The sequence below is a fragment of the Haliotis rubra genome, unplaced genomic scaffold (assembly GCF_003918875.1).
Source record: "Haliotis rubra isolate DU_JTF1 unplaced genomic scaffold, ASM391887v1 Scf49, whole genome shotgun sequence".
NCBI classification, from domain to species: Eukaryota; Metazoa; Mollusca; class Gastropoda; order Lepetellida; family Haliotidae; genus Haliotis; species Haliotis rubra.
Window position 1 is genome coordinate 2132871 of NW_025767179.1, and position 22054 is coordinate 2154924.

Consider the following 22054-nt stretch of genomic DNA (forward strand, 5'->3'; position numbering starts at 1 on the left):
GAACAGTGACGAGGGTAGGGTATTGTCTTTTTGTTTTATGTACCATGCATTTGGGAGGTAGACACCCTGATCCCTGTTTATTGCTGGTTTTGTGCGTTTGATGAAGATAGCTTCAATCAACTTGCGTTTCCGCCAGTCACTGATGTTTTTTGCGAGGACTTCAGTTTCCCAGTCAATTTCATGATCGGAATGATTCATAATGTGTAGGGAAACTGCAGATTTCAGATCTGATTTGTCCAGTGAAGTTTTGTGTTCTTTCACACGTGTAGCTACTGGTCTGCCTGTCTCACCAATGTAGATGTCACCACAGTCACATTTCAGTTTATACACAGAGCCTTTAGGGTTGGATATAGCGTGATTGCACCCCTTACCATTTGCACGTAGCAAAGTTTTAAGGGTTTTTCCAGACGAGAAAACGGTTTCAATGCTGGCCATTTTCTTTAGGAGTCTGCTGACTTGGTGGCTGATTGGCCCAACATACGGGATGTTGATGCGGATGGGAGATGGTTCAGGTTTCGGAGGAGGCTGAACTTGATCTTGTAGTGTTTTCTTTATGGTGGTTTCTACAAGGTTCTTTGGATAACCATTGTATGTGATGAATGTTACCATCAGGTGGTCTGTTTCTTGTTGCAGTAGGTCAGGGCTACAAATCGTTTTCGCGCGTCTCGCAAGTGTGGCAACAATTGCTCTCTTGATTTGGGAATGGTGGTTTGAGTGATAGTGAATATATTGGTCTGTGTGGGTAGGTTTGCGATAGACCGACGTGATGAGCTGGTTGTTTGAGTTGTCAATGGCGATGTCCAAGAAAGGGAGTTTGTTCTGCTGCTCTGTTTCCGTCGTAAACTTAATTCTAGGGTGTTGATTGTTGATATAAATGTAGTTTTGAAAAAATCTGTTTGAGGCCAAGCTTGTTTATGCAATCGCTCCCATTCATTAAATGTATACATAACGTTCATTCTTGTTCCTGAAGACATTGTGAAATGGGCAATTAAGAGAAAACAATATCTATAATTTGCATTTAGTCTTTGTACATGAACAAAATGTACAAGGACATGGGAAAGATCGCTCAAACATATGACAGAACCATAGAGTGAGGGTCATGCTAGTTGTCGAATATGTTACTAATCATCCTCAAGCTATTGTAGAGGTATGAGGTATATAGTCAGTGAGTTAAGATTTTAAGTCGCATATTTCAGCCATATCGTGACTATTAACAAGTTGCAATGTCATAATAAATCATTATATAAACCTATCGGCGAAGGACAGTCAAAATAACTAGATAATCACGGATATAATATACTAGCCACTTAAAGAAACTGTGCATTGTCAAAATATTATCCAAGTTGATAAGTACGATAACAATGTCAAAGGTACATATAAACTTTAATGGAGGGATCATGAGACCATAACGAGTTGGGAGAATTTCAATTGAAAAGTCAATCACAATGACGTCACGAGTCCACAAGCGGGACAGGGGTCAAACGACCATGTCACAAACTCAATAACGGGTATGTCCACCATCGGCATTGAGAACAGTAGTGCATCGACGACGCATAGAGCCTATCAAACGTGCAAGGAAGGCTTGTGAGATGTCACGCCAGATTCTCCCAAGTTCTGCTGCAAGGTCAAGGACGTTATCTGGCGGATGAGGAAGACGGCGTAGACGTCGATCCATCTCGTCCCAAACATGCTCTATCGGGGAGAGATCCGGTGAATTTGCAGGCCAAGGCAGTAAGTCAACGATGTGGTGTTGCAAGAAATCCATAGCAGCCCTTGCCGTATGAGGGCGGGCATTGTCCTGTTGGAATGTTAACCCAGGGCCATGACGTTGCAGAAAAGGAATTGCCACAGGTCGAAGAATATGATCCCACACCAGTTAAGTTGCCCTGAACAATCACCAAAGGAGTTCTTTGGTGTGCTGTTAATCCACCCCAAATCATCACGGAACCACCACCAAAGCGATTCCTCTCCAAGACACAGGCCTGTGCATAACGTTCTCCCACGCGTCTATAGGCACGTTGACGTCCATCACTATGGGAAATGTTAAACCTGGACTCATCTGTAAAAACAACATTTCTCCACCAAAACAAGGGTCTGCAGACATGATTTCTGCACCACATTCGGCGAGCTTGTCGATGACGTTGTGTTAGGATAGGCCGCATGGCGGTACGTCGTGGTCTGATCCCGTGATTACGTAAACGTTGTCGAACTGTGTTGGGGTGGATACGGCGAAGTCCTGGGATGGTTCGGGCAGTCATCACTGTAGTCTGAAACCTGTGGCGAAGATGGGTCACCCTTATCCATCTGTCCTGTCTTAGCGTTGTTACACGTGGACGTCCAAAACGTGGCCGACCGATGACGTCATTTGTGTTCTGGTAGCGTCTCACAAGTGCAGAAATGGTGTTCCGGTGGCAATGGAAATGTGCAGCCACTTGTCGTTGAGACATTCCCCCACGGACCATCCCAGTGGCCTCATGACGTTGTGCAGACGTGATCCTTGGCATGCTATGCGTTTCAATAGCCGTTTAATTTTTTGAACGATCGCAAGGGCAGGGGTTGAGCTTTCCAAAGTGACAGTATTGTGTGGCATTCATTTGCTCTGTTTCTCTTATTGCACGTCTCAAGGACGAACCCACTCACGCCACGGAGCGTGGCACGTGCATGCATGTTGCATACATGTCACTAATCTCTGAGTTTGAAACCTCATGTGTCTACACAGGTTTGATAAATTTAGATTTTAAATTTTTGTATGCAGTTTCTTTATGTGCCTAGTATATAAAACTAGCGAACAAAGCTAAAACATTCCAATTAAAGAAGACAATACAATATAAAACACGGGCTATAGATCGCCAACAACTGAAGGTAGATGACCATACTAGGGACCGTGAGGACTTTCAGTACCTTTGCTTCCTGCATGGACCCTAGCTGGATTTACAATATCCCCCTCAGCCATTGGCGATTGAAGTCAAAATTAGCCAAAACACCACATATTCTACGATTAAAAAAAACGTGATATGAAGAATCCTTTGAATGAAATGGGACTTACATACCTTCCCATGGGGTGAGGTATATAGACACAGAGCGAGGCCGCTGACATGCACGACCTGTGTTGCAGGGGTCGGCACTTTCGTCAGCACCACCGTCGGGACCTTCACTGGGGGATTTCTGACGACTCGTATGAGAGCGACGCGAGTTGGTTACCTCAGGTTGATCATCATTCTGCTATTTGTAGCCTTACTGGGCACTGTTGTTATGTTTTTCCTGGGCTGTGATACGCCAGCCATCCATGGTTTCAACGATGGGTAAGCGTGTTAAAGTTGTTTTTTAACCGTACAATGCCTTTCTCCAGTAGTGTGAAGAGTTGAAACCAAAACACATGGTCGTAGGTAGAATCACAACCACAACATAGCAATACTTTTTTTATATATTTATATAACACAAAACGAATGCGGCGGAAAAATCTGTTGTGGCACTTGTTACTTGTCTTCTTCGATTTGCTTCGGAAATATGTTTTTGATAAATGTAAATGAAGAAATATAATGCTGAACGGTTTTATGATTGGTTGGTTTGTTGTGTAACGCCGCACTCAGCAATATTCCAGCTATAAAGCGGTGGTCTGGAAATAATTGAGTCTAGACGAGACAATCCAGTTATCAACAGCATGAGCATCGATCTGCGTAATCGGGATACGATGACTTGTGTCAACCAAGAGAGCTAGCCTGACCATCCGACCCCGTTAGACACAGGCATGGGTTCCTGAAGACCAATCCTAACCCAGATCTATGAGTGTTGAAGGGTGAGTGTGTACTCTGTACTGTGTGAGTCCAGCTTTACGTCGCTTTTAGCAATATTCCAGCAATATTTAAGCGGGACACACCAGAAATTGGCTGCACACATTGTACCCATGTGGAGAATGGTCTTCGGTGTGATGAGCGAACGCTTTAACCACTAGGCTACAGCAACGTCCCCAGAAAGGATACTGACATCCTACACATCAGAGACCTGCAACACTCCAGGTTTTCCTTCCCACATCAAGCAAGGCTGCAGTCACGTAACTGTTCATTCATTCACTTCATCACATTACCTGCGTAACTCCCGTATCACACACCATCCTGCTGTGTAATATGATTTGATAAATAATTATGTTGACATTTACTTGAACTAATTCACTGTTTCCATTCTGGTTATGTGGTATATTTTCAGAATCATCACGTTCAATGACAATGTGTGTTCGTGCGACAGCACCATTTTCTTTCCTGTTTGTGGAGACGACGGGATGACGTACTTCTCCCCTTGTTTCGCTGGCTGTACAAACCAAACTCTATCGGTATGGAATACCCACTGTGCTGAGTATTGAAGTCGAAAATGTGGTTGAATTTTGCGTATAGGTATACTTCACGTAAATATTGTGGTGCTTGTGTTGTACAGCACTTTAACCTCATGTGTTATGCAGCATGGCATTGTTATATCTAGAACTGAGAGAAGAATTGCAATATGTTATAAGGATTGGATCCGGAAGCAAACTATCAAAAGAATGTAAAAAATGTAATACCTTTGCTGATGATTACTATTACCATGTTATCCTAAACTGTGGACATCTACTTTCAGAGAGAGATGTATTTTTCTCAACTCTCATAGATAATCTTGATGTTGACATGTATATCAAAATAGAGATGATGGAAGAGCATGACATGCTGGCATTCTTTCTTGGGGCCAATAACAATGATATTGATGAAATAAAATGGCATTTTACTATTATGGAATTCTCAAAGTATTTGTATAAACTAAAGATATCCTCAATCACCTGTGGTAATAATCTAGCCAATACCTGACTGTAAATAACCTGTATATATTTGGGGAAATGTTCCCATATTCTATGTATATATATATATATATACATGTGTGTGTGTGTGTGTGCGCGCGCGCGCGCGTGCGTGTGTATGTTTGTTGAGTATTCTGTTAATTATATGATTATATAACCATGGTGTTTTAAAGATCTCCGGACCTGTCTGGAGGAAATAAGGACATTTATTCATTCACATGTTATGGGACACTACTTAAAACAAACAAAACAATCAAATCAATTGGTGGCAGATGAAACACGACACAAATTTGAAGGTTTGCTGCCTCTAGAGTATCATAAAACGAAAGTTTACCAATAAAAGCTGTCCTTCAGAATGACAGAATATCATCCACTTTTAAGTTCATTAATTGTCTCATATTGTTGACGTGTCTGTTCCCCAGATGTATGGAGGTTGTAGCAAGGTGACGAGCGGCCAGACAACGGCAGGGATGTGTGTCAGCGACTGCCCCTACTTCTACTACTACATCGCCGTCGACGCGATCCAGAAGTTGCTCCTAGCCATCTCAGTCCTGCTAATTTACCTGACACAATTAAGGTTCGTCACACAAGCAAATCATTATATGACCCTCATTTTGTACATCATACACACAGAACGTCACACATACAAAACATGACATGCCTAATGACACGAACGTGGAAAACGTAGCATGACTGTCACCAGGCACGTCTTTCATAAAAAACATGTCATGACTCTCATTAGTTATGTCGTACACACGAAGCATGATATGACTCTTATCAGATACGTCATACAAACGGAACACGACCCTCACAACATACGTCATACACAAAAGTAATGAGGATTCTCAATAGGTATTTATACTTTATCATTGGTATACATTTCTGAGATGTCCTTTTGAGAGGGTACGTAATTCCACAAACATTCAAAGTAAATTCAAACTTTCCACTATTTTTAATCGTAGTATATGTGGCTTTTCTAAGTGTATGGCTAGTTGTGTCTAAATTGCTAACTGCTGAGGGGATGGTGTAAATCCAGCTAGTTGTCCATGCAGGAAGCAAATGTACTGTAAGTCCCCATGGTCCCTAGTATGGTGATCTACCTTCTGTCGTTGGCAACCTATAGCCTGTTTTTATACTGTATTGTCATGTATAGTTAAAATATTTTAGATTGAATTACTATTTTTATATTAATATCTGTGATAACCTAGTTGTTTTACTCTCCTTCGATGACAGAACTTTACAATTTACCTTTAATTGTTAATATATTGATAACTTGATTTAGTCACGATATGGCTGAAATACTGCCGATGTGACTTTCACGCTAATATCTTCAATAACCATCAAACAGCCAATTTCCTTCCACTGATTTACCCACTGGAACTGTTTTACATCAACTGTTTCATATTTAGATCTATGCATAAAAATTCAGAGTGACAAAAATCTCTCCACAAGGCTGTACGACGAAAGGAATGATTTCAACTTTCCAAAAGTCAACTTCCTTTTTATTTCGAGTAATAGTCCAACAGCTCCAGCCTTTGGTGTCACAACCTTTAAGGTGCAATGGAACGTGCTCTTTTTATCAGGATTTCAAAGAGTGTCATACCACTCCTGCTCATGAGTTGCATGATCAAAGTTACAACATGCAAGGCCTCAGTAAAGCTTTCAAAAAGTTATATGGTAGACATGTGGATGAAATTTCCAAATTTGATGCATCAGTGACAAAAATGATGTCCGAAGCAGTTCCCCATTTCAAGTGAACAATTTACATATGTTTTTGACGGGTGCCACCGGTGGGGCAGGATACGCTCACCTTTTTGCGAACACCTGGTATCATCACTATTTCATCGCGATTCATAAACACATACTCATCATATCGCACGGTGACAATCACTGAATTGTCTGGTCCGGACTCGATTTGTTTACAAACAACATCGTACAGCTGTAAAACTGCTGAAACAAATATATACTAAAATTTAAAGTCACATCGGCAATATTTCAGCCATATCGTGACTAAAACTAGTTCTAAATTTATAATACATACAGATAATATATAAAACCCTGTCAACGAAGGACAGTAAAACAACTAGAGTATCACAAAATGAGTTAAACTAGCTAGCATATATCTTTAAAAGTACAAAACTATTTTTGGACAATACAATGTAAACATGGGCTATAGATCGCCAACAACTGAAGGTAGATCACCATACTAGGAACCATGGATATACTCATGATGTAGTCAATCGACTCTGCTCTTAGCAGAAATTTCTTATGGATGTGGAGCGGGGGAACGGGTTCTGTCGCATTTAGTCTCTGACGATCTTGCATGTTTGCTTTGGATATTTTACGAGAGCTTTCCAACAGTTGAAGGTAATGTTATTACAAACAGCTACAAAAACCTATCTACTTCAATCTTAAACACAGTGCTTACATTGGCCATATTTTGTCACTTTCATTTGAGACAACTGGGCAGACACAGTATATACTAAATCGTGATGGGATGCTCAACGAGTTTTTCTGTTTGAGATATATTTTGAAGTCATTTTGTTGAAAACAGGTTAAAATCTTATAATAGCAGCAACTTTCGAGTGTTTATTACTGTTTGCATTATACACAAAAAGAGTTCTTCAACTTGTCCCGACATAACACGAGTAGGTCATGAATGCCTTCTTGGACGTTACGGAATGGGGTGAGTGGGAGATATAGCCTGCTTTGCCACGTCACTTCTCCACAATATACTGATGCGGGAAACCATATTTGTAACTTCCCAAAAAGATACTGAATCGGGAGAACTATACATGTAACTTCTCCACAAGGTACTGCTTTGGGAAAACTATACATTCTCCGCAAGGTACTGCGGGTGACCTCTTAAGCCCACTGACCATCGACAACGATGTGTTGAACATGATTTTTGCGTGTGTTTAACATGGCTCCTTTACGAATATTACTTTTGTCATATTTATAAAAACATCGCTCATGCCATTTGTAGCACCATTACTAATTAATACACGTTTTTTGTTTATACAGGAGCGTAGAAAGCAAGGACAAGGCGATAGCGTTTGGGTTGTTTTCGTTTTTGGCATCTCTGCTCGGTAGGTTGTTTGGGTGCTTTGGTTGTTTAACGCCGCACTCAGCAATATTCCAGCTATATTGCGGCAGTCGGAAATATTCGAGTTTGGACCAGATAATCCGGTGATCAACAGCATGAGCATCGATGTACGCAATCGGGATACGATGACATGTGTCAACGAAGTCAGCCAGTCTGACCATCCGATCCCTTTTAGTCGCCTTTTACAAAAAGCATGGGTTGCCAATTGTAACCCGAATCTTCACGGTAGGTACATGTATATCAGCTATCCAACTTATTGTACTATAGTCAGCACAATATACGTGGAAATTGGACCACAGGAAATATTGAATATACTGCAAACACATTCAGAAACTGATTTAACACCATACAGGGTGTATTTCGTTTGTAACGAACCGATTATTTATGCCCCTTTAACTACATACGCATCAGGCTTTGTCATTTCTTTCCAGTGTTTAAGACCTTGCCGGTATCGACCTTTCCCTTGTAGATTTAGTTCGTTTCAATGTAGGGTTAACCAATAGGATTAAAACAATGTTATGTGTTTCCAAGGCCCATTTCACAGGGTGGAAGCGCTGTCCACGCGAAATTTGGAGTTGCCCCAAAGCAACTCAATTTCCTCGCTGGAGAGTGAATGAATACGTGGCGAAAAAGTAATGGTAAGTTTTCCCTCGCATTTTCATTATTTTACAAGTATATCAGGTTTTGCCATTTGGCAGACGGGTCTAGAAATTTACACATCTTCTGTAATAGCTTGACACACTTCATTCATTCACAGTTTAGGCTTTAGTGCGTCAGTTATTTCACAATTATCGTCGAAAAATCAAACTATACATTTTATAAGGAGTTGTGTTGAAACTAACCATTGTTTTAAATGTTTATGTTGAAGTAACTGCCAATGTAGTTGCATGGATTTTGGAGCTTTAACTCTCGAAATCCCACATTTGTTGATACCCTTTTCCACAGACTTGGCACTTGGTGTGATGGATCTCCATGCAGTCTGAATTTCTCGTCACTATATGGCTGAAATATTGCCGAGGTGACGTTAAATTCTAACTCACTCACTCACCCATGCAGTCTGAGGCCAAATGAGTGAGTGAGTTAATATTTAACGTCACATCGGCAATATTTCAGCCATATAGTTACGAGAAAGGTTTGTATACACAATTGAAATACAGGCTATAGGTCGCAAATAGAAGCAAGTCGCCACGGTCAGGGCAAAGTAGATCACCCGTACGCCCACCCCAAAACGTGACCATTTACCATCCACTTATACAGTGGAATTGCAGAGGTCTAAGGACCAATGCCAATGAACTACATTTATTAGTAGTGTGTGAGTGAGTGAGTTAATATTTAACGTCACATCGGCAATATTTCAGCCATATCGTGACGAGAACATTTGATATTGAAATGAAATATATGTATGTTATAAAAAACCTGCCGACGAAGGACAGTAAAACACCTAGAATATCACAGATATGTATGTAAAACTAGTAATTCAATCTAAAACGTTTAAACTATAGGGGAAAAACAATACAGTACAAAAATGGGCTATTAATCGCCAATAACTGAAGGTAGATCACCATACTAGGGACCATTGGGACTTACATTACTTTTGCTACCTGCATGGACCCTAGTTGGATTTACACCATCCCGTCAGCCATTGGCGACAGAAAAGAAATCTAGCCATAAACTAAAAGCACACATATTCTACGATTAAAAACGTGGTAAGCTGAAATTTACTCTAAATGTGTGAGGACAATAATTTTACAATACTTCAACCCCCTTGGAGGGTACAGCCACTAACAATCGAGGTTGATAATCTAAACTACCAATTATAAAACCTTATCTATTTACAGAACATATATCAAAATTCATTTATCAGATCTATTCCTTTTAAAAAATCAATGATTAAATGATAATTAACGTTACTAAAAAGGTCATTTACTGTTTTGACATTAAAATATCTATCCCTTATGATGAAGAATTCAACACAAGCAGGACATGCTTGACCGTGGTTCTCTCATCACAAGGGATACAAAACGGAGGATCCTCACCTTTCAATAAGTATGCATGAGTATATATTGTATGGCCAATGCGACATCGTCGCATGATGACCTCTTCAAACCTGGATTGACAACCCAAGTAGGTGTAACCAATATGGGGTTTTATTTCATGTAATTTGTTAATACCTACGTGGGTGTCCCACTTCTTCTGCATCAGATTCCGGATGTAAGTTCTAATGCTAGCTTTGTAATCAGAATATGGAATAAGAAGTGGTGTCACAGATTTGGTGAGTGCTGCCCTAGCAGCAAGATCAGCCAGTGTATTCCCAGAAATGCCAACGTGGCTGGGTAACCATGTCAGACCATGTAAGACGATGTCGCATTGGCCAGTAGCAAGCTCATTATACAATTCAATAATTTCTAATAAAAGTGGATGTTTACAGGAACGATTTTTAATAGCCTGAAGACACGAAAGAGAATCAGAAAAGATCATGTATTGTTTATATTTACTGCGTTTATTTATATATTTAAGAGCTGTTAATATAGCGTTAGCTTCTGCTGTGAAAATAGAGCTATTATTTGGTAGCCGAGAAGAAAGTGTTCTGGATCCAATGACAGTGGCACAAGCCACCGAGCCACCATCCTTGGATCCATCCATATTTATTTCTTAATTGACTAAATTCTTGTTTATACCGTTAATCATTAGTTTCGGATTTTTTAAATGTGATTAAAGTTAAGTCAACGTCTGGCCTCACCAATTGCCAAGGAGGAGAAGAAAGAAGACGAGAAGGAGATATATTCTCCAGCTCAATTCCGCCAGCAGCAATAAACGGTTTAATTCTGTGTCCAAGATTTCTTGTTGTATAAATCCTCATAGAGGGAAGTGAAGACACAGTTATATGCAGGGTTAGACTTGTTAGAGTACAGTTTTGTAATATATTGTAAAGATAGTTTTATACGGCGTTGTGCAAGAGATGGCTCATCTGCCTCAACGTAGAGACTATCAATAGGAGAAGTTCTAAAAGATCCAAGACAAAGTCTTAGACCTTGGTGGTGGACTGAATCTAATAGCTTTAGGTTGCTTTTGCAGGCTCCACCATATACGATGGCGCCATAATCAAGTTTTGATCGGATGAGCAATCTGTACAGTTGAAGGAGGGTCTTCTGATCCCCTCCCCATTTGGAATTTGAAACTACTTTGAGTAAATCCAGTGCCTTCAGGCATTTAGTCTTTAACTGTTTTATGTGCGGTAGAAAGGTCAAGTGTTGATCAAAAACAATACCAAGAAACTTGGCCTCTTTCACAACTTTGATAGAAGCTCCATCCAGTACTAAATCTGGGTCCTTATGTGGCTTATATTTTCTGCAAAAATGAATGCAGTTGGTCTTGGTTTTTGAAAATTTAAAACCATTTTCAAGACACCATTTATGAACCTTATTTAAACACAACTGCAACTGCCTTTCAATAGTATTCATGTTTTTAACACGACAAGAAATATTAAAATCATCCACAAAAAGTGATCCATCAATCGAATCATTTAAAACCTTTGATAAACTGTTGATTGTAACGCTAAACAAGGTAACAGACAAAATGCTTCCTTGTGGGACACCCTGATCCTGATTGTAATGGTCAGACAGGGTAGAACCGACTCGGACTTGAAATTGTCTGTCTTCGAAAAACTGAGATATAAATTGGGGTAAACGGCCCCTCAAACCAAAGTCATGGTGATCTTTTAGAATTCCATACTTTAATGTCGTATCATATGCCTTTTCAAGGTCGAAGAAACTTGATACAGCATGCTGTTTATTTAACATGGAATTTTTAATAAAAGATTCTAAACGTACCAAATGATCGATGGTACTTCGATTTTTGCGGAAACCACATTGAATGTTAGTGAGGAGGTTGATGGTTTCTAGGTACTAAACTAAATGATTATTAACCAGACGTTCCATAGTTTTGCAAACACAGCTAGTAAGTGATATTGGTCGGTAGTTAGAAGGATCAGTATGATCCCGACCAGGTTTAGGGATAGGAATGACAATAGCATGTCGCCATAATGATGGGAAATGACCAGAAGTCCATATAGTGTCAAAGATAGTCAATAATGTTTCTAAAGACGATTCAGGTAAATGTTTAAGTAGCTGATAATGAATATTATCGGGCCCTGAAGCAGTGTCATGAGCTTGCCCAGGGCAGTATGGAGCTCATGAATGGAAAAAAATTCATTATAATCCTCCCCGTTGTCTGAATTAAAATTGATTTTCTTTTTTTCTTGTTGGTCTTTAAATTTCTTAAAGGCTGGTAAATAATTAGACGAAGAGGAATGTTTAGCAAACGTTTCACCAATTTTATTTGCAATATCAGATGTTTCAGTTAGAAGAGTGTCACCCTCCTTAAGATGGTGGACACTACATTTGGATCCTTTGCCTTTAATTTTCTGCACCATATTCCAAACCTTAGAAATTGGTGTCCGTGAGTGGATTTTAGAAACAGTTTTTCCATGACTGTCGTTTATTTTGCTAAAATGTGCGACGAGCCTTGGCATTCGAAATTTTAAATTGGTTCAAATTATGAACAGTTGGATGTCGACGGAAATATTTTTCCGCCTTCTTTCTCGCCTTTCTAGCTTGTTTGCAGTCAATGTTAAACCATGGTTTACGAATGTGTGGGACTGTAGAGGATTTTTGGAATACATTCATCAGCAATGATATTTAGTTCATCAGAAAATTTTTGAATATGATCAGTAACATTAAGGCATAAGTTAGGTTGCAATCTTTCAGTGCATAATGTATGAAATAAAGACCAATCGGCTTTTGTAAAGTTCCACCTTGATGATGGTGGAGCATCACTAGGATGTACAGTTGAGAGAACCGTGGGAAAATGGTCGCTTCCACAAAGGTCATTGTGAACCGACCATTCAAAGTCATTTACTAAGTTTGAGTCTGTAAGTGAAAGATCTATTGAAGAATAATTTCCAGTTCCAGGATGTAAATAAGTATGTGAATTATCATTTAATATACACAAATCATTATTCGAGATGAAATCCACAAGTATTTGTCCTTTTGTATTTATAATTGTACCACCCCAAAGTGGATTGTGGCCATTCAAGTCACCTGTGATAAAACAAGGTTTAGGGAGTTGATCATATAACTTTTGAAGATCTGATTGCTGAAGACAGGATGAGGGTGGAACGTAAAGAGAACATAAAGTGACAACAAAATGCAGAGTAAGCCTAACTGCAACTGCTTGAAGAGGGTTATTAAGTGGGACAGGACTATAGATAATACCCTGCCTCACAATAATTGAAGATCCTCCAGTAGCCTTATGTCCTGGAGGGGAGAAACAATGGTATGATGTATATCGTCGTAAGTCATGGTATCAGTTGATTTGAGATATGTCTCTTGCAAGCATAAAGCTGATGGTGTCAAATCTTGAACTAAAAGCTGTAACTCATTCAAATTATTCTTCATTCCTCTACAGTTCCACTGGATTATATTTTGAGAAGTCATTTAGGATGTGCTATGGGAGAAAGCTCCCGACCTTTCTTTTTGGGAGAATGGCTCTTGGAGCTGGTGCTCAGTTGGGATGACACTTCCATGTCATCTAAGAGATCGAACCTGTTTAAAATAGACACAGGGTCTTTTTTGTCCTTTTGGAACTCGTTCATTTCTATGTTGCTTTTTTGAATAGTCAACATTAGCATTTTTCTCTTTAACAATTGGTGCAGATGTTTGGGTTTCTGATGATTATGATACTGTTTGCGAGGACGAGTTAGAAGTTGTGCCAGAAGTGAGATCATGAACACGGATTTACAGAAAGATCTGAATATTTCTAGAACCGTCCACCAAATGGCGGAACCCGTGAAATCGTAACCTCCTCGTGGTGGGTGCTGGGTAACGCTAAGAGCTCTTCAACCCCTAGTGTGGACCCGGTGGCATATTTGGTCCACAGCACCCCGTTGCTGGTCGTTACGCCGAATTGGGCAACCTGTGTGCCGTGGGTTTCGCCCTTGTGTCGGTGGAGGACGGGAGTCTGGTGGTTGGGGGCACTGGGAACCTGGAACCGTGTTCTCTTTACCCAACACACCACTTCGCCCCTTACTTCACCCAGACGGGTGGTAGAATGGGCCTGATTCTATCAATCGGGTGGTCACGCCAAACCCTGTGCATAGTGAATATTGTCTGCACATTTTACTCATATTTTTGTGTTGGCTTTTCCAATTAATCACTGTACAAATTATCAATATAATAAATGGCCTAGAGTCCTATCCAAGAAGGCAGAGGCTCATGAGCCAATCTGGCGATGTTGACTGCTGACGCCTGTACGTCTCTAAGATATTGTTATGGCCGGAACCAGCCTGACAGTTCATTTAGTAGACAAATGTGGGTATTCAAGTCACAATCATTCTGGTTCTAATCCCAGTGAAAAGAAAAGACTCTGGAAGCTATTGTCGTCTGATGATGATATTTCTCTTCCACAAAATTCTAATTCTTGGGCACGATTTATTGTCGTTGAATAAAGAAATGGACTTCCTTTGAAAATCACCCCTTTTGCTATAAGCAAAGCAATTGAAGGCATTTGTGGTGAAGTAGCAAATGTTTCACGTATCCGAGGCAGCAGTGCTCGGAAACAACAATCTATACAATCTTTTGAAAGGTTCCACATTTGCAAACACTGAAGTCACTGTGTCGGTTCAAAGAAATTCCAGTCGAGGGATCATCCGTCTTTAGCGGAAATGACGAAATCCTTAAAGAACTTCAAGGACAACATGTTACCCCAGCGAAAGGTTTTATGCGACGAGATGGGGAAATCACTGTCCCAACAAATACGTATCTGATTACATTTGCGCTGATTACTATCCCCAAATCTATGAAAGCAGACTATTATCGGAGTGGAGGTGTATGTCCCCAATCCACTCCAGTGTTACAATTGTAAAACATTTGGGCAAATTCTGCAATCGTCCGTCTGCGTGCCCTCGATGTGGAGGTGATCATGAAGGTACTGGTTGTAAGGGTGAATATGACGCTGCTTTTAACACCCGTCCTTCGTGGATACATGAAAAGGATGTATTGACAGTGAAATGTCAAAACAAAATTTCTTTTCAAGAAGCTAAAAATGTTGTTGCGAGCCGGTCACCTCCCTCAGCGCAAACCTATACTGCAGCTGTCTCCCGCACGTTTTCAACTAGATCCATGTAGAATGTCAAACTGACTTGACATGAACCAACTCAGAACACCCTCAGCCTGTTTGTAAATCATCTAACAGTCAGACGACTTCTACAGACAGTCAACAATGCGTAAATTTTTCAGCATCTCAAGGTATCTCAGTTCCTGAGACACCAGCTACAACAAAATCATCGATTGAAGTGTCACAATCACAAAGGAAAAAATAAAATAAGAACATAAAAACTAAGATCCCCAACTACTACTGAAACATCAGTAGATCTCAATATCGTCATTAAGCCAGTAGAGATCGATTTTACTCCTGCTAGTGGTGATAACAACTCTTCACGTTCACGTGAAAGATCACCTATAGAAGCACCATGAGCCATTCCAATCGTCTTCAACGGAAATGCAGAGGACTAATTCCCATGAACTGCAGCTTTAAGCAAATGATATACTTCCATCAGCAATTTGTTTACAAGCGACGTACCTATCATAGAGATAAGTTTGAATTCAGAGAGTATAATTCATTCCTGATGAAGCTACGGGTGGCTCTTCTGTTTTGGTGCGACAGGGCATCATTCATAGTCCTGTTCCCCTTAAACACAAATCTGCAAGCTGTGGCAGTTCGCCTTACACTGCACATTACTTTCACACTTTGCTCCTTGTACCTTCCTCCGTCTTCAACTAATCAGATGCTTGATTTTCAAAACTTATGCGACCAGCCGCCAAAGCCCTTTATTGTCATGGGCGATGTAAATGGACATAATCCTTTATGGGGAAGTTCAATCATGAATCAAGAAGGTAAAGTGATAGAGGATTTCATATCTGATAATGACCTGTGCATTGTTTAAACTACAGGTGCATATTCATCACTAGATCTGTCCCTTGCAGATTGAAATTTATTGAGTGAATTCACATGGTCAGTCCACGATGACCTCTGCGGAAGTGATCACTTGATAACTATTTTGAAACCTGTGTTCCCATCTGATGTTCCTCCTTCATCACGATGGAACTTTAGAAAAGCTAACTGGCCTTTATATGAAACTCTTTGCACTAACAAATTGAAGCCTGAACTTTTTATTGGCACTCCTGATCCCATAAAATGTTTTTCTGGTGAACTTAATGTAATTGCTGATGAATGTATCCCGAAGTCCTCTTCTGTTTCTCACATACGAAAACCATGGTTTGATGACAACTGCAAACAAGCGAGGAAGGCACGGAAAAAAGGCTGAGCAATATTTCCGCCGCCATCCTATGGTCCATAATTTCAATAAATCTAAAATCTTAAATGGCAAAGCCAGGCGCACTAAATCTCTAAATCTAGCATCCACCGCCTTAAAAATGGAAATGAAATATTAACAGATACTTCAGATATTGCAAATAAATTAGGTGAAACTTTGGCTAAGCACTCTTCTAAGTACCTAAATTTCAAAAGTATCAACAGCAACAAGAAAAGAAAACTATAAATTCAACACAGATAATGGGGAAGACTATAATGAACTATTTTCTATTCATGAGCTTCATAACATTCATTTTCAACTCCTGATCATGAAGCACTTACCGGAATCATGTTTGGAGACACTTTAATATATCCTTGATAGTATTTGGACAGCGGGAGAATTTCCTTCTTCATGGCGAGATGCTATAATTGTTCCAGTTCCTAAACCTGGACGTGACCATACTGATACTTCAAATTATAGACCAATTTCACTAACTAGCTGTGTTTGCAAAACCATGGAACGCATGATCAATAATCGAATAGTTTGGAACATGGAAACCAATAATCTAATAACTGATATACAATGTGGTTTCCGTAAAAACAGAAGTACAATTAATCATTCAGTGCGTTTAGAATTTTTGTTTAAAATGCCATAATTAATAAACAGCATGCAGTGTGGATCTTTTTCGATCTCGAAAAAGCATACGACTTTACGTGGAAACATGGTATTTTAAGGGATTTACATGATTTTGGATTACGGGGCCGTTTGCTTCAATTTATAGCCAACTTTTTAAATGACAGACAATTTCAAGTACGCGTGGGATCAACCCTGTCTGATCATTACAATCAGGATCAGGGTGTCCCACAAGGCAGTTATTTGTCTGTCACATTGTTTAGTATCAAGATAAATAGTTTATTCAAGGTTTTAAACGATTGAAATGATGGATCACTTTTTGTGGATGATTTTAATATTTCCAGTCGCTGTAAAAATATGCATACTATTGAACGGCAATGGCAGTTGTGTTTAAACAAAATAAATAAATGGTGTCTTGAAAACGGCTTCTATTCTTCTGGATTCTATCCACCACCAAGGTCTAAGACTTTGTCATGGATCCTACCGAACTTCTCCCATTGACAGTCTTTATGTCGAGGCTGATGAGCCATCTTTAAAACATCGCCGTATAAAATTATCTTTGCAGTATGCAGTATTCTAAGGAGTCAAACCCTGCTTACAAGTGCGTTTTTAATACTCTTTATGGGGATTTGTATGATAAGAAAACTTCACTTGTTCCACCTCTTGGGCTAAGAATAGAGCCATTTATATTTGCTGCGGGCATTGAGCTGGAAAATCCATCCAGTCTTCTTTCTTCTCCTTGGCAATTAGTGAAGCCACAAGTTGACTTAATATTAACCACATTTAACAAATCATAAACGAATGAATTACAATATAAACAAGAATTTAATCAATTAAAAAGTAAATATAATACATACAAATCCTTATTTACTGATGGGTCAAAGGATGGTGGTGCAGTGGCTTGTGCCACTGTCATTGGATCCAGAACAATCTCTTCTCGTTTACCAGATAACAGCTCTATTTTCACAGCAGAAACAAACGCCATATTAACAGCCTTAAAATATATTTGAAATCACCCTAAATACACATAGTATATAATATTTTCCGACTCTCTTTCGTGCATTCAGGCTATTAGAAATGTTCTTGCAAACATCTACTTTTAATAGAAATTAGTGAATAATATAATGATCCTGCTACTGACGAATGCGACATCGTCTTCTGTTGGTTTCCTAGCCACGTTGCCATTTCTGGGAATGCAATAGCTGATCTTGCTGGTAAGGCAGCACTCAACAAATCTGTGACACCACTTCTGATTCCATACTCTGATTATAAAGCTACCATCAGATCTTATATCCGTGATCCGATGCAGAAGAAGTGGGACGAATATTCAAGTAAGCATTTATAAACTACATGCATTTAAACCAACTATCGGTTACACCAGATTTGAAGAGGTCTTGCTTGACTGTGTTGAATATTCCATCACATGATAATAACTATTTCAAATCACGAACTTATATAAGTTCTTGTTTAGTTCTTGCATTTCTAAAAGAAATAGATTGTGTAAATGATTTGTAAATAGATATTTTTATGATTGGAAGTTTAAATTAGTAACTCAGATTGTTAGTGGCCGTATCCTGAAGGGGGGTTAAAGTACTGTAATATTATTGTCCTCCTGAGAGGATACGTAAGTCCCCAAATATCCAAAGTAGATTTAAGTTCTCCACTTTTGTAATAGTAAAATTGCTAACGGCTGAAGGGATGATGTAAATCCAGCTAGGGTCCATGCAGGAAGCAAATGCACTGTAAGTCCCTTTAGTCCCTTGTATGGTGATCTAGCGTCAGTTGTTGGCGATCTATAGCCCTTGTTTTCTGTTGTATTGTCGTTTTTGATTAAAATGTTTTAGTTTTACATCCTAGTTTTAAATTAAGAGCTGTGATACTCTAGTATTTTTACTGTCCTTCGATGACTGGTTTTTACGTTCTACATTTTTTGTTAATAGTGATATAAATGAAATTGCTCTCCTCACGATATGGATGAAATATTGCCGATGTGACGCTTAATAGTATCGCACTCACTCACTCACCCTACCAAATCGCAAAACCTGATAAACTTGCAAAATAATGAAAATGCGAGGGAAAACTTACCATTACTCTTGCACCACGTATTCTTCTTTCACTGTCCAGCGAGGAAATGGAGTTGCTTTGGGGGCAACTCCACATTTCGCGTGGACAGTGCTTCCACCCTGTGCATTTGCCCTTGGTTGGATCATTTGGTACTACTGTGTGTAACCCTTGCTGTGTCATCCGAAGACGCAAAGTATTGCTCATACTCGTAGTCATTGGTTTTCAGAACCAGACTTGATTATTAGCGAGGCGCCATGATGTTGATGTGATACTTCTTATTAACATGGCATAAAACAACATAGTCGAGACTCGTGCTATCACATGCATGTGACGTCGTCATATGAGCGAAATATTCTCAAGCACGACGTTAAACCCAATTTCACCTCACCTCACATGTGACATATTATGTTAAAGTCTGATTTTTATCAGAAAATTCCTACCAAAGATTGGCACCCATGAAGGGCCACCTCCTCGTGGTGGGTGCTGGGTCACGCTAAGCGCCCTTCAACCCCCCGTTGTGGACCCGGGGGCATATTTGGTCCACCAACCCGTTTGCCGTGGGTTGCGCCCCTGTGTCGGTAGAGGACGGGAGTCTGGTGGTTGAGGGCACTAGGAGCCTGGAACCGTGTTCCTCTTGCCCAACACACCACTTCGACCCTTACTTTACCTAGACGGGTGGTAGAACTGGCCCGGTTCTATCAATCGGCTGGTCACGCCAAGCCCTGTGCATGGTGTATATTTTTGCACATTTTCCTCATTTTTGGGGTGTTGGCTTTTTCGATTTCCTGATTATAAATTATTGATATATCAAATTGCCTAGAGTCCTATGCCAGAAGGCGGTGGCTCATGGGCCAATCTGGCATTACTGACCTCCGGGTTCTAATTGTCTTCAGATAACTGTCAAGGGCAGAACCAGCCTGACTTTTATTCTGTTTGCCTACATTAGCTACCTGTGTCTGTTTTGCTCGAGTATAACATCCTTGTAACCCTGGTGTTCCGTAGTCGGTTTCCACTTCAACACCGTCCTTGTTGACACTCCATGGTGGGTGGGGAGCAGGGGATGTCGAATCTACTTCTCTCATTATGGCTACACAAATACTCACTGGTTCTCGCAGTAAAAATAAGAGACGACATTTAGAAACTGATGCTGTTTCATCTGATGATGAATCTTCTACTAATGTTAACTCATGGCCACGTTTTTTAGTTGTCGAAGGCATTGATGGTCTGCCCCTCAAAATAAATCCATTTGCAGTATCCAAAGCCGTTGAAGGTATTTGTGGTGACGTGACAAACGTTACTCGTCTTCGGTCAGGTTCTCTTTTAATAGAATGTGCCCGACGACAACAATCCGTGAATTTACTGAAAGCAAAACATTTTGCAACCACTCCCATCACTGTCTCTGTGCACAAATCGTTGAATTCATGCAGGGGTATTGTCCGCGACAGAGCTAAATGTCTGTCTGACATGTCCGAGGAGGAAATTACGCAGGAGCTAAAATCTCAAGGAGTGACATCTGTTAAACGATTACACTAGAAAGGACCATGACAGAGTTGTTACTACGAATACCTATCTGTTCACATTTGCTCTTTCAAAGCTTCCAAGTTCCATCAAAGCTGGATATTTTAACATCGGAGTTGATGTGTATATACCTAATCCTCTCCGATGTTTTAAGTGTCAACAGTTTGGACACGGGGCTAACTCCTGTCGTAACACCCAAGTTTGCTCCCGTTGTAGCAAAAATCATGACAGCACGGACTGCTCTGGAGATATCAGATGTGCAAACTGCAATGGTGAGCATATGTCGTCCTCTAAATCATGCCCTGTGTTTGAAAGAGAGACTAAAATTATCAAGGTCAAATACACCAATAATGTCTCTTTTGCTGATGCCAAGAAGTTAGTGGCAGAACAGTCTCCAAACACTGTCCAATCAAGAGCATACTCTGCCGTCGTTACCTCCTCTAAGCAAACAGTCGCATGTCAGACAGCAATTTGCTGGGTCACAGACCAACAGAAAATATTATATCCCATTGAAAAGGACTTCAAATCACCTTCGTCTGTAACACAGACTGATATATCTTTGACCTGTCAGTTACCTGAAGTTGACGCAGAAGCAGAACCAGAACCTGAATCACAATCTGAGTCACAGCCTCAGTATGAACCTAGTCACCGTTTGTCTAGAAAAAGAGAAAACATTCGCGAAAGAAGGAATCAAAGGCACTCAAACCTCTGGACGTGCCTGTGTCAAACCCTGTCGAGGTTCATAACTCTTATGAATCTTTGGATATGGAAGTGTCTCCATCGCTGTCAGTACAGCGTAAAGGACCTCAACCCCGTACTAGATCTCCAATTGAACCTCCATGAGTTATTCACCAAATGTTATTCAATGGAATTGTAGAGGACTTCGCAACAATTTTAATGATCTTCAGCTTTTAATACAAGATCTAAAACCATCAGCATTTTGCCTACAGGAAACTTTCCTTAAAGCTACCGATCATTTTGATTTGAGATATTATGATTCATACCATCATTTTTCTCCTCCGGGTGATAAAGCTACTGGAGGATCTTCTGTTATGGTGAGGCAGGGCGTCATTCACAGCCCTGTTCCTTTAAATACCACTCTCCAGGCTGTCGCTGTACGAGTGACCTTAAATATTGTTTTTACACTGTGTTCTTTATATATTCCGCCGTCGTTTTGTCTTCGACAGGTTGATCTTCAGGCATTATATGACCAGTTACCTAAGCCCTGTGTTATCATGGGAGATTTAAATGGCCATAACCCTCTTTGGGGTAGTAATAACAGCAATACAAAGGGTACAATCCTTGAGGAGTTTTTCTCAAACAATGATTTGTGCATTTTTAATGATGGTTCACACACTTATCTTCATCCGGGAACTGGCACTTACTCTTGTCTGGACTTGTCACTTGTAGATTCCAATTTACTCAGTGAATTTGAGTGGTCAGTTCACGATGACCTGTGCGGAAGTGACCACTTCCCTACCATATTAAAATCTGTATCTCCATCTGATGTTACTCCATCATCAAGATGGAATTTCACTAA

General features: G+C 40.1%; 1 protein-coding gene across 1 annotated transcript in view; it reads left to right on the plus strand.

The window, feature by feature from the left end:
- The window catches only part of LOC124291298 (solute carrier organic anion transporter family member 1A5-like), a 39416-nt gene extending 18059 nt beyond the window's left edge, over positions 1-21357 (plus strand). The window contains exons 3-8 of the mRNA XM_046728272.1: positions 4204-4327; positions 5245-5399; positions 7847-7911; positions 20201-20266; positions 20731-20786; positions 21175-21357. Coding sequence (XP_046584228.1) covers positions 4204-4327; positions 5245-5399; positions 7847-7911; positions 20201-20266; positions 20731-20786; positions 21175-21357 — 649 coding nt within the window. The remainder of the gene's footprint in view (positions 1-4203; positions 4328-5244; positions 5400-7846; positions 7912-20200; positions 20267-20730; positions 20787-21174) is intronic.
- Positions 21358-22054: the final 697 nt, after the last annotated feature.